The following is a 16,734-nucleotide window of genomic DNA, read 5'->3' as shown; positions in this document are numbered from 1 at the left end:
TTATCACCAAGAAAGAAAGGGAAGCAGTCCCCACAAAAGAGCGTACCATGGTGATAGTATTGGGTGCATCCTAGTAAAGCTGCACAAAGACTAGCTTCTGCCAGTGCAGCCAGGCATCTGAGGAGACATTAGGTATCAGGTAGTGTTTTATTACACCAGATATTTATACAGAGATATACAGAGGTGCCTTTGTGTCAGAATGGCAGCTGTATTTTCCATCAGTTGCTAGCCATCAGCAGCAAGATCACTTCCTGCCAAACTGAGGCAACGGTGGTGGCACTTTGATGTCTTGACCTTTTTCCAGTTTCTTCTCACAGTCAACTAGGTAATTGACCCCATCAATGACAATCTGGACTAGCTCCACCTACAACAAGAAGAAGACAATAGTAGTAATAGAATCTTTAACTAATGCTATTAATGGAGGAAGGGAAAATTGGCTTGTACTGCAACAACAGCAGGTAAAGCTGTAAGTAAGGAGGGTCATGGCATAGAGATCACACACCCTGTGGCACAGGGAGTATGGGTCATGCTGGTCCAGTGGAAATCCACAGTAATTCCAGTCTCCTGTTTGCCCTGAGTTTGGGCCGCCAGCAACAGAAATTTTCAAATAGGCCCCTAAAGTTATTTCCACCAAATTCTGCTCTTACTCATATTCCTATAGGAACAAAGCAAAAAACCAAAATTCCTTACTGAAAATGTTTAGGCGTGAGTTGAGAAACCTATTTCAAATGTGACTACTGTGAAGGTGCGGGATCCTCCCCAGATGTTTGCTGAAAAGTAACGCCTGGCACAGCCCAGGGTGCCTGTCTGTTGTGTTCCCCACACTCATGTACGAGGATGAAGACACCAGAACAGCAGTGCTGTGAGTGCTCAGCATCGCTGGGCAGTTCACGCTGAAGCAGCTCATGCCGTTGCTGTGTCTTCCAGCTCCCAAGCCTGTATTGCCCCTGTGCTTGCAGAAATATTTATGTGAGCACAGAGCCAGACAGAGACTAACTGGGATGGTGGTGCAAGGAGAGCAAGACAGAGGCTCATTGCCCTGATTCACACCAGCCCTGAATGCTGCTAGAGGCACGGGGTAGGAGTCCTTCACATGGCTGGGACTGGGAAGACGGGAGGACTACCTGTTTGGCCACAGCCATTTAGACTCCCTGAGAAAGCTCGTCAAACCAGAGCCTTGTACTTCGCAGGCGTGGCTCAGGACCATATGTTCCCCTGCAGATGACCATGAACCCTGCTGCAGTGATTTGTCAGCTCTGGGGAAAGATGTCCTACTCATTCTGCCAAGCGTGCTGGCTTTGCTGAGGTGGTTTTGCCAAGCCCAGGACACACATCTCTGAAGCAGAGACGCTCATCCTAAACTCATGCTGGCTCTACATCATCCATCACTGCTTTGTTTTCAGCTCTTGATTTACACTGACGGGTGGGATTAGCTCTGGGCCCAGAGCAGCACCAAAATTTGCAAATCTATGTGGCAGGGGGTAGTCTTTGTAAGCTTTTTCAAAATTGCTGAAGAATACAGGGTGCCTTGTCCCCAGCAGACTTTCTCCACAGGCGATGACATGTGAGGACCACAGGCCCTGTGGTTTTGTTAGCCAGCAAGCTATAGCACTGATTTTTCTTAATCTTCATGACATGGTTCATTAGCAACCTTTAATGAATGGTTTGTTAAAACCAAATGCGAAGACTAAATCCCATTGTCTATTGTGACAGTCGCAGATTTTCAAGGGATTTGTTTTTACTGTAGAGCATTTCGGTGGCTTAGCAGTTTATTTTATTGTCTTTTACAGACCAGCTGTGTTGGGAAATCAGAGGTCTGAATTTGAGGCCTCCAGGAGAAAAAGAATTTCCTATTAAGTTTGCATTGACCAGTAACTGAAACAAAACAAAAATACAAACAATTTTATCTTGCACCTTTGGGAACATAATTCAGTTCTTGCAAACACATTTACCACATAATGGAATTTATTTTATTATGTACTGAAAAAAATATGTCTTATAATAAAACATTTCTATCCCTTTGAGTTTGTTTGTCTTATTTAGATTTCAAAATTTTCAAGCTAGGGATTGCATATTATCTACTGGCTTGATCTTTTGAATCCTTGCTGCACGAGACATCACTGACTTCAGTGGAAGTCTTCATATAAGCAAAAATTTGTAGGCTTAGGCCATCTGTTAGTAGAACTCATATTAATTAATCATGCCGTGTAATCCTTTTGTATTATTAGTGTTATTTTAGTATAAAGCACACATTATGATGTTTCAGGTATTAATAAATGTCTTTGTCACGTACTGGCTTTGCAAATAATACAGCTTAATAGCTTTTCACTCCTATTTATTTCGGTTTAGATCCAAAGTAACATAGCTGCCTACATCACACTCCAACATTTAAAATTTCCAAACCCCTGTCCAAACACCCCTTGGCTGTGAAGACATTCAAGGGCATGTCTGAATAAGAAAGCAGAGAAGACCTGACTTGGCTCTGTCCCAGTGGCAGAAAACCCAAGGTGAGCGAGGAAGGGAAGCCAGCTGGCTGGCTGTGGACCAGTTTGAATCTAGTTGTAACCCAGGTGCATTAGCCCAGGGTTATATTTGTGTTAGGAAAACCTACCAAGAATCAGGCTGAACTCAGGTGTTGCGCTGCAACAGCAGGGCCAAGCTGCATCCATATCTAAGCTGCCAAAGCGTCTCGGTGCTGTGCTGTTCTGGGTAAACACGCCTTGACAGCATGCTTTTCTTTGCAGTGGAGTTTTAACTAGCAGCAAAGCCCACAAGGTAATTAAAAGTTTGCTGCTGGGCAAGCAGGCAGCCCTTCAAATCCTGACATGTACAAGCAGGTTGGCATCTGAGGCCGAATTGTGTGTTGCATTGCTAGTGGAGAAAAAGGGTGCTCAGGAGAAATCAGTCCCACTAGCTCCTGCCCGGTTGACCATAGCTGAGAGGTTACAGCACGCACAGGCGGGTGAAAGACTAGTTCGACAGAAGGTTTGAACCTCTGTTTCTTATCTGCTAGCACAGGGCTCAAATCACTGGAGTGACAGGGTCTTGCAAGGTAAATTTTTGTCTCTGTTCTTGACATGGCCAAGGGTGAACACAGCCTTGGTCTCGGTGAGGAAAGGGAAGCTGTAGTGGTGCCACAGGACTTGCAGGCTGTGACATGGAATGGGGTTCGGCTCAGGCAGAGCTAGTGGGAGGAGGCTATGGCTCTTTGACACGGCTGCTTCTCCCCCATCCTCCAGTAGATTTGCTCTTAGGAGCTCTTCTGCTTTATAAAATACTTAAATATGAAACTGGAATGAGGTCTGGGACCTGAATGTCCCCGGAGAGCAGCAGCACTACCAGGCTGTAGGGTCATTTCCACTCTCTGGCACAAATACTCATTCAAACTGAAATCACTTCAAAACAAATGTCTGAGACAAACCCATCTCATCGTAGCCTACAGCCCAACAGGGAGGGCTCAGAGCTGATGATTACATTTTTGCCCTAGCTCTCCTGTGCCCTCTGCTCAGTGCCACACAGGACACATGAAGACGGCACTAACTCCTCCTCCTCAGTTATTTTTCAGTGAAAGGATTGGCCTTGTCCTGCTGTCTAACTGTGGAGAAAGTGCATGACTGAATACTAAAAGGAAAACAACACCTTAAGCTGTCTTGCTTTCAGTGCCTGATTCCCTGAGTGGGTTAGGACTCGATCCCTGCTTCTTTCCCCAGCATTTTGCAGCAGGTACAGCAGGTACCTGCCCAATGCGTAGCAGCTAGCTCAGTGCCCACTGTACGTCTTCTTACACACGTCTCATGTCCCGCGCTGCAGGGACAGCAGGACGCCAATCCATAGCTGTGCACTCCAGCAGGCAGTCAGGTCTAAGAGTTTGCACTGTGATGCTGAGAAACACCATCCTGAGGGATGTCTGTTACCAAAGCCAAACCTTTCCAGCACCTGTGTGCTCTCAATGGAGAGCCTCGGCGCATGGTGCAAACAAGTCACGTTTGTGGAACTTGCTCAGGGTTTTTTTTTTTTAATTGCCACAACAAGAATATTTGGCAAGCGCTTCATGGAGATCAGTAACTTTTCATTGTGTAAGCATTTCCATTGGACCAGATTCATCGGGAGTAAAAACTGCCATGGCTCCACTGAGGTCAGTGGAGCGAACCCACATGGCGGGAAACTGACTCATATCGGTACAGATCTGAGCTAAAAAGCGAAGCAAGAAAAAAGAACAGGTTACCTCTGAGCGACCCATGCGGTCCAGGTTGGAGATGTCATACACATCTGCCACAGCTGCCGTGTCCACTCCACCAGTGCCACGCTTTTGCAGCCTCAGGTTCTCCAGGATTTTTGGAAACCTGGGATCCTATCAGAAAAAACAGGTTTAAGCTTATTGCCTTTTACCCTGCCTATTGGGCTGAATCCTTGCAATGCTATGATCCATGACTTAATAGCATCTCCAGAAATACAGGCAGAGGTGGATAGTTTTCTCAGTCCTTGGATTAGAGCCTGTCTTGGCATCTGTCTGCTGAGTAGATTAATTTCCATAACAAATACAATAATTCGCAGAGTAAAAGCTTGCTCAATTAGTCGTGCATTATACCTGGGATCTTGTTACACATCATGCTAACGTGCAGTCGCTCTAAGCTGTCATTTTTCATTTGTTCCTTTGTAAATCAGAAGAGCTGACTTATCTCACTGGCCTTTTGACTGACTTATGTACCTTGCTAAGCCTGGGCAGCTTAACATGCACGCCAGCGCGTAAACCAGTTCCCAGGTTGGAAGGACAGGTCAGAACATATCCGAGACGCTCGTTCCACATGAACTCCCAGCCCCGTTCTTTAATTAATCTTTCCACCTATGATGGCAAAGAGAAAAGAAAGCAAAAAGAAAGGGGCATCATACAAATGTCTTATTTTAAGATGTCTGCTTATAGCTGAGATTCTTTTCACCATGTATCTGTGTTGATTATGAACTTCTCTAACACCAGTGGAGTTGCATAAATTTACACCCGAGTACAATCTGGTTTGGATCTGATGCAAATGTTTGCATTCATCAGACAGTAAGATCCCCAGTGCATATTACAAGGATTTCTTTGTCGTTTTCTCACGACCACTAGCTTGCAGAGTCTTCGTCACTTTATCACAAAGCTCCTTGTCATGGTGGTTTGGTATAGCCTTAGCCCGTGAAGCCATTTCTTCACATAAGAATTATGGCTTTTGCCATGCGTTTCTAAGCTTGGTGTTTGTGGGGCAAGGCTGCAACACACAAGCCCAAAGGACTCAAATGCTACAAAGCAAACAAAAGGAGCTGAAGCTGAGTTTTGTGTAATTTTCAAGGTGATGCCATGACTCTCAGGGGGAGGATACTTGACTTTTAAATGCCTAGTATTCACAGCCACACTTCCATTATAAGGAGACAACATGGCTTGTATATAATGCTTTTCAATAGTAGATCTCTGACCAGATTAGAAAGCATAGTGAAATAATTGTCCACAGAAAAATCACAAGGGTCTACTGACCTTTGAATAGGCTGGTACTCTGCTCACTCATCTACACTTTCTGGACTTACTTCTGCCATCCAAATACAATTTCAATTCAGTTCTCCTCTACAGGAGAATCAGATACATAAACCAGCCCATGCTCACAAGACCTCTGCAAATATAGGTGAATACTTCCATTCTGCAGAAGGATACAGAATAAAGGACTCTCCTGACATCATTTCTATATTGTGTGAGGACACTAGAATTGCTGGTGGGAAACTAGACCTGATTTTCTGCTTCAGCCACCTGCTCTGGTCGCAGTTCCCAAAGCTGTCTGACCACTTCCCATGGCCAGGTCCATAGGTCGACCTCTGTTGAACGTGAGCTAAGCACAGTAGCAGAGGCAAAGCTGGGAACAGCATCCGCAAGCCATGTCACCTGGGCCACCACCCTGTACGCTGTTCAGTCTCATGGGTAGACCTTGGAAACCTAACAGGTCCCAGTTAACCACCCCAGTGCCAAAGGAGCATACATTAGGTGCTTTTGTTTCTCTGTGTTCCCAAACACACTACATACTCAGACTTCCCTATGCATGCTCTGAACTTCCTCTGCTTCCACAGTCAAGAGATTGTAAGTCCCCACTGTCCTACTTGGCCTTGTTGTTTTGGCTGGCGGCTGTGAAGTGGTATGGAAGGGGTGCACAGATGTATCAGCTCTACACTTACTGGGGGTTTTCTGAGACAGGGATGTCTCTAGAAAGCCAGAGAAGCTGTTTTGCAAAGGTCAGAAGAATGAAGCAAGAGGTCCAAGGCTGGCCCAGTATGCATTTCCATACCCAAGAAGAAGAGCAGTGTGATGGAGACAAATGCTATTCCTCCACAGTTCAGATGAAGTGAGCTTTCCAAGGATCCCAATGGGGAGAAGTAGTTGTTTTATGCAGTGTGAATATTCTTACAGTCTTGGAGACAGTTTCAAGCCAGTTTCAGTCTGACATAGTTTAACCTCTATGTATTATGGCAATCCAACCAGGAATGATGTGGACAAGAGTAGTGGAGAATAGTGTTTGGCCACGTCACCTGTCCCACAGCATCTTGCTATATTACCTGTGGGACACAGTAAAATCCTCTTTCTCTGTTAAAGCAGCTTTTTCTGTGCCAGAGCAGTATGTGGGGCTGCACTGTGCCGGAGCCAGCTTGCAGCTATACCTGGATTGTCTAGACAAAACTGTTTTAATCCACACACCATCTCTTGAAGGCTTTTTTTGTCTTTATGAATAGCTAGACCAGGAGCCCTGGCTATCAGGTTTTAGTATTTTTATCACAAAACCCTGTATCTCCCCAAAATTGTCAGTGAGCCCAGGGTTCTTAAGTCCTTAGTTCTGTGCACAACCTCAGCAGCATCCGCTCCGCTCCCAGCATCAGGGATGAGAACCAGGAAGCTGGGCCAAATAAATTCTTCATTCAAGCAAATCAAGCAACCCAAATAAAATGCTTGATTTGTGAATTCCCACAGCCTGCAGGCAAAGTGGCAAAAAGGAGATATTTCTTCAGCCAGCTTGTGCTGAAGATTTTAATAGAAAAACTGCAAAGACATTTTATTTATTTTTCCCTACAACTCAGCTAGCAATTTGCCCGTGTTTCCTTCTTTAACTGCATTAGTGTGGGTTGCTATGTGGACTGGTGTTACTTCATTGTGCTGCTCCCGGAGATGACTGTTCAGTATGAACCACGGTAAGCAGTGCTGACAACAGCCCAGCAATAAACAAATTGTAATAATAAACTCATTAAGATACTACCTCTTTTAAACCACGGCAAAATCTTTCAAACACCCGTTTCATGTTGCCACCCTTCTCCATGGAGATCACCCTGGTGTGGTCCTCTTCATTAATCCAGATGAGAAATGTCTTGTCATTGTTATGCCTGGTTGAGAGGAAAAAAAAAAAAAAAAGAGTATCTTTAAAAAGACAAGCCCTGAAAAATAATTCTCAGTATCCTTAGCTTTATCACAGTCTTTCAGGGCTGTGGAGAGGTTCAGTGTAGCAAAATAACATTGTTCTGCAGAGTTAGGGATCTGAGCTGCTTTCACAGTTGGATCCCCATGCCAATGGCATTACGTGGGTTTCTTGGGCACAGCGAGAAGAACACTTTTTCTGATCACACCATGCTGCCGTGGTGCTGAGCGAGGAAAAACATCTTGTCCTCTAGCACGAGCACAGCTGGGAGGTGCAGCAAAAGGAGAAGCCAAGCTCTGCATCCTCCGTCACTGGGGACAGTTTTTATTGTTCTTAGAAAACTGTGCAGCTAGGAAAAAAACCCTAACGTTTACATGCTGCTGGGGGCCAAGCAATATGTCCTTCCTTAATTGTATTCTCCCCTAAATCAAATCCCAGTGCCCTCTTGGGCGCTTGGTAGCACTGGATTGCCACATCAGTCACGATACGTGTCCGAGGACAGCAGCTGCACGTTGCTTCCGGGCAGCGCATTAGCGATGCTGGCTTGTCAGTCACGATGAAAATGCCTGAAGATACCCACTCTTGCTTCAAACAGATCAGTCATAGCTGGGTTTATTAAGTGCTGGGTCAAACCCGAGGTCACTTTTCCTGGCTTTTTCTCCACTTTTTCTGTCTTCTACTACAGCCTTTCTACAGCACATAGAAGGTGATTGATGGGATCAGACTCATTCATACAAACAGTGGAATATTACCGGGTTTGAAACACATAAAATTTGAAAGTTAAAGTTCACTGAGAGCCCGACTTTCAGCTGGTCTTTAACTGCGACTCCCTTTTTTCCACTTCAGGTTTGCCAGATGTAAACATCCTGTGTCCTGACATTGCGGTCACCCGAGGTCCAGTTACCTGTCTTCAGTCACGTACGAATGATCAGGGGAGGGTTTTCCAAACAGAGTGAGGTTGGCCTGACTCAGCTCCCCCTCTAATTAGCTAAGTCTCCCCATTGCTTTAAGGAACGTGGAGGGAGGCCACGCTGAGTGCATTTAAATCGTGCCATCGCTGCTGGTGAGGTCGGTGGGAATAGTCCTGCAGCCCACAACAAGGACAGGATCGCAATCTTTATAATTGATATAATTCTGGAATATAATAATTTTTATATAATTATATTTTCTATAATTTATATAATTTATAGAATTTATATAGAATTTATATAGAATTATATATAATAATATATAAATTTATATGATTCTGGAATATACTTCTGGAAAATAATTTCCAGAATGTGTACTCTTTTTGACAACAATGTCTTGCAAGAGAAAGGCAGGTTTTCCAAATGTGGCTTGCTGAAATACTTTCCAGACATACTAATTTTTTTCCAGTCTGCCTGATATTTCACATGTAAAACAAGCCAAAAACCAGGTCTGTTTTATTCAGCAGATCCCTGGATAGTACTTATGTTGTTGGTACTTCTCCTGTTTGTTTGTAGAGACAATGAATGGGATGCCTCAGATTTATCCTTTTCCTCTTCCTCAGATTTAGATGGCGACCAGGGAACTAATCTGAAGCTTGTTGAAATAAAAAAATCCTCACAGATTTCCAGCAGGTCATCAGGTTTCAGGAGTGATCAGGTTTCACAGCACCTGCTCCCCGACAGAAATCACGTTTAGCTCATCGCAGTAATACTGGCTATGCTTCTGAACATGAGCCAGTATTGTCATACGCTGCTTGGAGAACAGTTGGGGTTTTTTTCCACATAAAGTCCCATCCCCTCTGAAAGTTCTGAACCTGCCTAGGGCAAGGAGATAGGCTAGGTGATTCCTCAGAATCCTTTTTAGCCTAATTTTTCAGAATTAAAGCATCTGGTAATGCCTAGAAGTATACCATGATGGATGCAGATGCTATGCACTGCACAGCTGCCCCCATCCTCTGCTAGCGGCTGTGTGCACTGATCTTAGAGCTATTACCCTTTTCTCTCCCCAGAAAATACTGTATTTGGGCACAAAATATGTCAAGGGTGTTGTGAAAGTAGAAGCTGACCTAGAATGAAATAGGAAATTCAACTTCTGTATCTCCTTTTTGTCCAGTTCATTTGGAAAGAAAGGGTTACTTTCAGCTCTGGGAATTAAAATAACACTCTGTTTCTTGACAGTGTGGAGGGGGACAGGAATTTGCAATGTGGTGTCCTGCAGCTGTATGGCCGGTGGTTTCTAGCTGACAGCATGGCTACAGTCTGGTGCTAGAGCTGCTTTTGTAACCTCAGCTCTGCATGGTAACTCACAGGCTCTTTCCCAAATCAATTTTTTATCTAGAAATAGAAAAAATGGAGACAAAAACCCAAAGAAGGAGCTATGCCTATGATACTGTGTGGTATCAGTATAAAGGTTGTACCCATTCTGTTGTTCATTACTGGATTTCATTTGGTTGGGTTTTTTTAATTAAGCAAGAAAACACTTTTTTTAAGAGCAAACCGAACATGCTGTGAGTATGGGGACAGAGTGGCTGCAAGGTTAGGACAAGCAAGGAGATTTGTAACACAATCTTTAAAACACGACACAAGCTTCTGCATGTCACACAACATACCAGATTCCTCTGGCATCTGGCCAGTCACGTGCCATCCCAGCACATGTTAGCAAAGGAGACACTGGCTTATCAAAGAGAAAATGGTCCTGGACAGCGAAATGAGGCGAAAGAGAGAGAGAAAGAGAGAGAGAAAACAAAACAAAATTCAAGTTTATTCAAGGAAGCAATATAACGCTAATACATTTTATGTGAAGGCAGTCAATGTACAAGTAAATCACATAGTATAGCTGGTGAATCTGGTTCCTTATTCTGAAAACTAAAAGCATTCTACACAGGTGATTTTCTTGAGTCTTGCAGATTCTCACTGACATCGGTAATATGACCATGTTTTGCCAAAAATATTTTTCAAATGCAGGGAGGAATGAGAGGTGCGGACCTAATACCACATATACACACCAAAGGGTATTCTGGAGGGACCTGACTGCTAGCACCAGAGGTGTTCTCTGCATACAGACAAATTTCAGGGTAGGAGAAGGCAATGAGTCCTTAAAGACTGGGGGAAAAAAAATGCTAGTTCTGAAAAGATATTTCTCCAGCACAGAGATTTAGCAATTTATTCTGAGCATGAAGTCAAGGTAGGAATGAAATCAATGCTAAGCTTGACCTTTTGGAATCACAGACTTGTTCTGTTCCTTAATGGAGATGCTATTTCTGATTTAATAAATGTAGCACTTGCTGTGCCACCGACTTGCCACATTCCAGATCATTTAGATTTTTTTTTAAACAATGGAGCTGTTTTTTTCCCAAAGCAAATAAATATTTGATTTTCATGTGTGTGCTGAAAAATTATTAGTTCTTAATTCCTCAAACACTGCCATATCAAATGTTGTGTGAGGGTTTGGGGGGGGAGGGGGTGTTGGTTGTTTTTTTTTTTTAATCTAGGATTTAAGTAAGAATAGTGAGGCACACTATCCAGAGTAAATATGACATGGTAGACAAGTTGATATGCTTACTTCTTTTTCCCCTTAGTGGAGAATTTTAGGTTTTCATCTTTGAATACCCTGTGATGGACATGATGCAGCCAGAACCCCAACCATGTAGAAAGAAAAGGCATAGAGTTCTCTTTGCTCATCACAGGGACACAAGATTTCCTTCCTCAGCTTGCTCCACTCAAGACTTTTGCTTGAAAGAAAAATTCCCTTTTTGCAGGAAAACAGCTGAGCACTATTAGTTTCCCTTACGTGCATATGGCCCAAATCTGCAAAGTACCAAATGCCTTCTGTGCTGAATGCCATTCAGCTAGCACTGATTTGATCTTACAGAGATCAAATGGTGCTTATTAAAGGCTGGTGGAAAGCCTGATACCATAGAGGTTCAAGGTCCTAAAGTACCGGAGGAGGTAAGCAATGGTATGAGTTAGAGATGGAATCTGAGGTTACAACATTCAATGTCCTGATTTCTGTAGATCTGCATTACCATAAAAACAAACAAAACAAGGTAAAGTGATGAATCAGTGAAGCCCATTCCACTTCCCAAAGGACTCAGCCTTAAACCATGAAGGAATTATATTCACCACACTCCTATTTCAACCTCTGCTTTCTGAGGAGCTCTCTCCTGCTGAAAAAGGCAACGAAATAAAACCTAAAATAGGTCATCAACATCTTGTCAATAAACATATTACCAAGGACATTCAATTAAAAAAGTTACTGACCTTACATAAATTCTTAACTCCTGGTTAATCCCGACTGTGACACCTAGTTCCAGGGTTATAAATAGTTATGTTACTTCATCAGCTCCCTTTTGGTTGATGTTATGGATTAATGTGCCATGAATATAGCTAACAGGGTACAGCCATTCCTTTGGATATTTAAAATGCACATTCAAGGTTTGTTTGACATGTCACATGCTGTGACAAAATCCATGATGAAAATCCTTGTGTTTCCATCTGTGTGACAATGAAAACTCTCGTTATGGGCCTGATCCTTCAAGTCCTTAAACACAGTTACAGGACTGGGAAAAGGACACCTGGGTGCAGTTGGCTAGAGCCATTTTGGGGAAATTAGAATCAGTGTAGTTTTGACATAAAGAAATTACAGCCAAAGTCCCCCACCCCGACAGTCCAGAATACAGGTAATACTTACTGCTTATCTCAGTGTAATATTTTTAGTTAGAATGGTTATTAATATAGAAAATATCAATCTTTGCTCAAGGAAATGACCAAAAAAAAGTCCTGAATTTACTTCGTTATTTGTCCAAAGAGGTGACAGCAGCCATGTATATTTGATTTGACACAGATCTTGCTATCTAGAATATAACTCCACGTTTTGGACCTGCACAGTATGTACTTAGCCAAAATATAGACCCTGGATGCTTTGCCATTATGTTAAAAATATTGACAGGCCATTAACTACTGGGTTAATGCTGTGATTGTCCTCCTTAGCTACACAGTAAAGCATGTACCCCAGAGAAAGATGAAAATTAAGATAAACGAGAGTAAATGAAGGTGGTGTCAACATTGGAGCATACTTACATCAATAAGCTGCTGCTGATCCTTCTCGGACATATTGGTCAAGCTGTAGTACTTGCCAGAGAGGTCTCCTTTCAGCCCAGCGAGCGCGGTGACCACGACGTTCTCCACCTCTCTCCGCTCTGCCCTGGTGCAGGCAGGAGGAAGGCTGAGGCCCCGGATGCTGCGGCCAGTCCGCACCCGTGATGAGAGGACGTAGCGCTCGTCAAATTGACCGTGGGTGATCTGAAGGAAGAATGTTTTCATTAGTGCACGCACAGTCCCCTGTGTTGTACTCCACCATTTAAAAAAAAATAAAAAATCCCATTGTACAAAAAGGGGGCGTCTTTCTGCCGAGGCATGACGACCTCTCCATGAGATCACAAATACTCAGGATACCAGGAGCCCCTCAGAATTTCAGACACCAGGAGTTTTTTTAAAGGAAAACAGGTTTCTTTGGCTGAATGAATGTGGCAGAGTAACCAGCTAGTCCTTCATGGTCCCAAAATATGAAGGAGTCTGCATGGGTTTTGGAAACACAGATATGGGCAGAAGTAGGGGGCCAGGTACACAAGATCCTTCAAAAGAGGAAAGCCCAAGAAGATTATAAACCACAGTGTAGCTGAACTATGAAGAAAATATTAAGCAGCAGATAAGGTTTGATCACGTGAATGTGGGCGTAGTGCAGTCAACTCCTGCTTTCATTCCAACCCTTAGACGCACGGGTATCTGTAAGCTCATGAACAGACCTACAGACCTACAATGCCAAGTGAGACTGTGGCCCAAATGCTTAATACAGTTGAGACTGATCCCTCTGCTAGGAACAAGGTAGGGATGCAGCTGTCTTCCTGTTAGGGCCATGAGTGGCATCCCACTTTCCTTAACCCTAAAATTACTGTCTTTGGAGTTGGATCAGGAAAAAGAAAAGTATTATTGCATGCAATATCATCACTGTAAGAAGCAGCCTTGAACCTTTATTGTCTCATTATTTTACTTCAATCCTACCTTGGATGCATCGAGGTCCGTGTGATGCTTCATTGTCCGTGGATCATAGCCGTTATGTCTCACTTTAATGACAGGGTCAAAAATCTCAGCAAACACCTATGGAGTCAAGAGAATCTAGAAAGAGTCTGCAGCATCATAGAAACACTTAAACGCACCAGCGTCAGCCACAGGAGAAGTCCCCTGGCACAGGCTCCTGGGGGACAGATGTAAAGGGGGCTTTGCAAATGCAGACAGGGGTAAATATGCAAAAAGGGGGTGCTTTTGACCTAGACAGTGCTCTGCAGCAGTTGCTCATCTTCACAACAAAAAGAACGTGCAATTGCACCTTACTGAAGTTACAAGCTTACTCTAGTTACCACAGACAGGTACTGGATGTGGTGGCAACCAGATTAGGTTTCAGGATGTATTACCAACCAGAACACACACTCAGAGTCCCCCGGCAGCTTGCCTCTTGTTTTTAGGTCATGCAGGAATACCCTATGTCTTCACTGCCATGGAATACTAGTCCTTGTTAGAGCCACTTGTCTCAGGTGCGTCACACCGATCACAACCACACCTTCATGCGGATGAGGAGCAGTGGCAGTGGCACTAAATGAGGAAACTGAACCACAGACACTGATAGTCCAGAATGCCAGATGTCTCAGCAGCCCAGCATTTGGGATACTGTTAGGAGACTGTATAAGAATAGGTATCATTGTAGGTAGACTGAAGAAACCAGACCACAGAGGTCAACAAAAATCAGGATTTTCTTCTCTTTTCCTCTTCTCCTTATTCCAGAGTTAAATAAACCTGTCCATCCTAATGCTGTCTATCTTTGGCTTTCATCATGATCCAAAAATTGTGGCTTTATGATGTCTGGCACTTACCAGAAACATTTTTGGATTTACTCTGCTGTTTTGCCTCTGCTGTTCCACAAAGTAATTTCCACATTACCTTTATTTTGTGTGTCTCGGGGTTGCATAGCTTTGCCATAAGCTAAGTTTAGTCATAGGGAGGAGGGCAGCTGCTGGAGGCAGGTAGCAGCTGCTCCCAAGCAGGTACTTTTTATTAACCTCATTTGCAGCAGAGATGGCGATGGAGTAACGCCTCATGTTCATGCATGTCCTAATGTGGAAGAGTAGGGAAAACACCATCTTTATGCACATGGCCTGCCCCTTATGTACTCTTTGGGATGCAATTTATCTTAGGAGGGCGTACCCTACTGGGAATCTGTCTTCATCTAATGAGCTCTTGTGAATGATACCACGAAAAGTGAACCAAATACGACAGCATTGTGGAAACGTCTTACCTCATAGGATTCTTCATCACCTGCGACCATGCCCACAGTTTTAATGAAAGGGTGGCCAGGATTGTCAACCCCAGTTTGGATGCACTGGTCCAGGGTGTAGCCGTTGGGAGTCATCTTGTCCCTTAGCCTAGCGTAAATGGCCGGCGTGAGGCACTCAGCCATGCAGTTGTTATGTTTGCGGAGATCAGGATAGTCTGCGCTGAAGAAAAGAAGAATCCCAAGCAATTAATGTGGCACCTTTGAAGAGTAATCCTTGCTAGTTTATGAAGCTATTAAAGGGATCATGAGATACAGAGTACACAGCATGGTTTAAAAGTGTAATTAGTTCTCGGTCTATATGTTGCATTGAATTTTAGGAAGGGAGGAAGATTCAGGTCATTGAAAGTACCCTACATTGCACACCGGTGGGCCACCATACCTACAGGCAATTGCAGCTTTCTGCTGCTCGAGGCCATCAGGAAAATGAATCCCAATGAGCTCTGAAAGTGTACTAAGCCCCATTAAATCTCTGCTGAGACACTCTTACTCAGAAATAAAGAGCTTTAACATTGTTTTGTTCAAGCAGGAAGGGAATTAAGTTTAGCTGAAGAAGTTCTTTGTAATTCAGAGCCCAGGTGCTCTCACAGCTTAGTGGACATCAGTGGGACTGTCTCATCTATGTCAGCTGGGTAGCTTATTCTTCTACAATATCTGGGTTTGCTTTAATGGCATTACTATTTACAGAAAGCTGCATGGTGTACTGAGCCAGGGAAAATAAAGATGTTATGCTTTAGCAAGGCATTTTTGCAACTGAGTCAGAGCACATCTACCTTGTACTGGTAACAATTTGCTTTATGCACAACTCCATTATTTCTATGAGAATATATTTTAACTAGGATACTATTCACTACTTAAAAAAAAAAAGTCTGTCAGAGCCTGATCCGTATTGTTTTTCACAAGTACAGCTAGCAAAATCAACTTACAGAGAAGAAGGTCTGTAATTTGTTTCTAATCATCAGCCAGCCAGTTTGTAACAGTATTAAGAGTATTTCAAGTACAGCAGTTATATGGGAGATTTCTTTACTACTTGCATAAGGAAAATATTTTCACATTTCCTAATAGTAGAGTCCGTACAATCAGCCAGTCCAATTGGTTGAGCTGCAAAGCGTTCAATAGCTGATGAGGTAAAATAAGGACTAATATACAGCTCTGCCTAAAATTTGAAGCACTTCTTAGGTTTGTCATTGTTTGTCAATGGTTGGTTTTGAGTGTTGATACTATCTCACATCCCTGCTTTCTGGTCTTGGAGGCCGTTGTTGGTGCTACCTAAAACTGGGGTTATTAATAAAGGGTGCTGTTTTTCAGGTCACACAGCCCATGGACAGACATGCAGACAGTGTGACCGCATGAGGACTCTACAGCTTTGACAGGAGTCTTCTTCCTCCAAAGAGTTAAACGTTGCTCCTGGCCCAGTTAACAGGGTGCTGTGCTCCAGGATGCCTAACCCCAAGTCCTTACCTTGGAGGGAAGAGTTTCCGTTTTTCCTGAACAGCAGCCTTCACATTTTGCTGGTTGAGGAGGTACCCGGTGGTTAGCACCCCTGTGCCTGCAGCTGCAAAGAGTGCAGTGGTTGCACGGCCAGCCAGGAGACGACAGAAGGTGCTAGCCATTCCTCTCGGAGGATACAAAGTCTGGAAGAGAAGACAGCCCAATGTCAACCCATAAGTCCTCAGGCAGTGCTAATGACAAGTAAACCCTCACTTTAAATCGTAGCCCTGTAAGAGAAGAAATTTATTTTTATTATTGAATTGCACTTCTATAGTGTGTTCAGAAAAATGGTTAGTATTTCATGTATTATTCCTATACCTGTATTTTTTTCTATTTAATTCTACTGGGATTATGTCTGGAGTACAGGAGGTCTCTAAGTCTAGCAGAGAAAATGGCATGTTCTGTGAAAGTCTGAAGAAGGCAATGCACATTTTTTCTTCCAAGAATCAGAATTTGACTGGTATTGCCAGTG

At 43.5% G+C, this 16,734-nt stretch overlaps 1 protein-coding gene across 1 annotated transcript; it reads right to left on the bottom strand.

Annotated features, from left to right (window-relative positions):
* Positions 1-244: 244 nt before the first annotated feature.
* On the bottom strand, positions 245-16,384 carry CKMT2 (creatine kinase, mitochondrial 2). The gene is made up of 9 exons (XM_072859360.1): positions 16,233-16,384; positions 14,736-14,934; positions 13,448-13,543; positions 12,467-12,688; positions 9,997-10,082; positions 7,263-7,386; positions 4,709-4,843; positions 4,226-4,351; positions 245-364 (listed from the first exon to the last, which is right to left on the bottom strand). Exons 1-9 carry the CDS (start codon positions 16,382-16,384, stop codon positions 245-247), a joined length of 1,260 nt encoding a protein of 419 aa, XP_072715461.1.
* Between the last annotated feature and the right edge of the window lie 350 nt (positions 16,385-16,734).

Source organism: Ciconia boyciana, chromosome 4, assembly GCF_034638445.1.
Source record: "Ciconia boyciana chromosome 4, ASM3463844v1, whole genome shotgun sequence".
Taxonomy (NCBI): Eukaryota; Metazoa; Chordata; class Aves; order Ciconiiformes; family Ciconiidae; genus Ciconia; species Ciconia boyciana.
The sequence above is the reverse complement of the archived record's forward strand: the minus strand, read 5'-3'. Positions and strand labels throughout refer to the sequence as shown.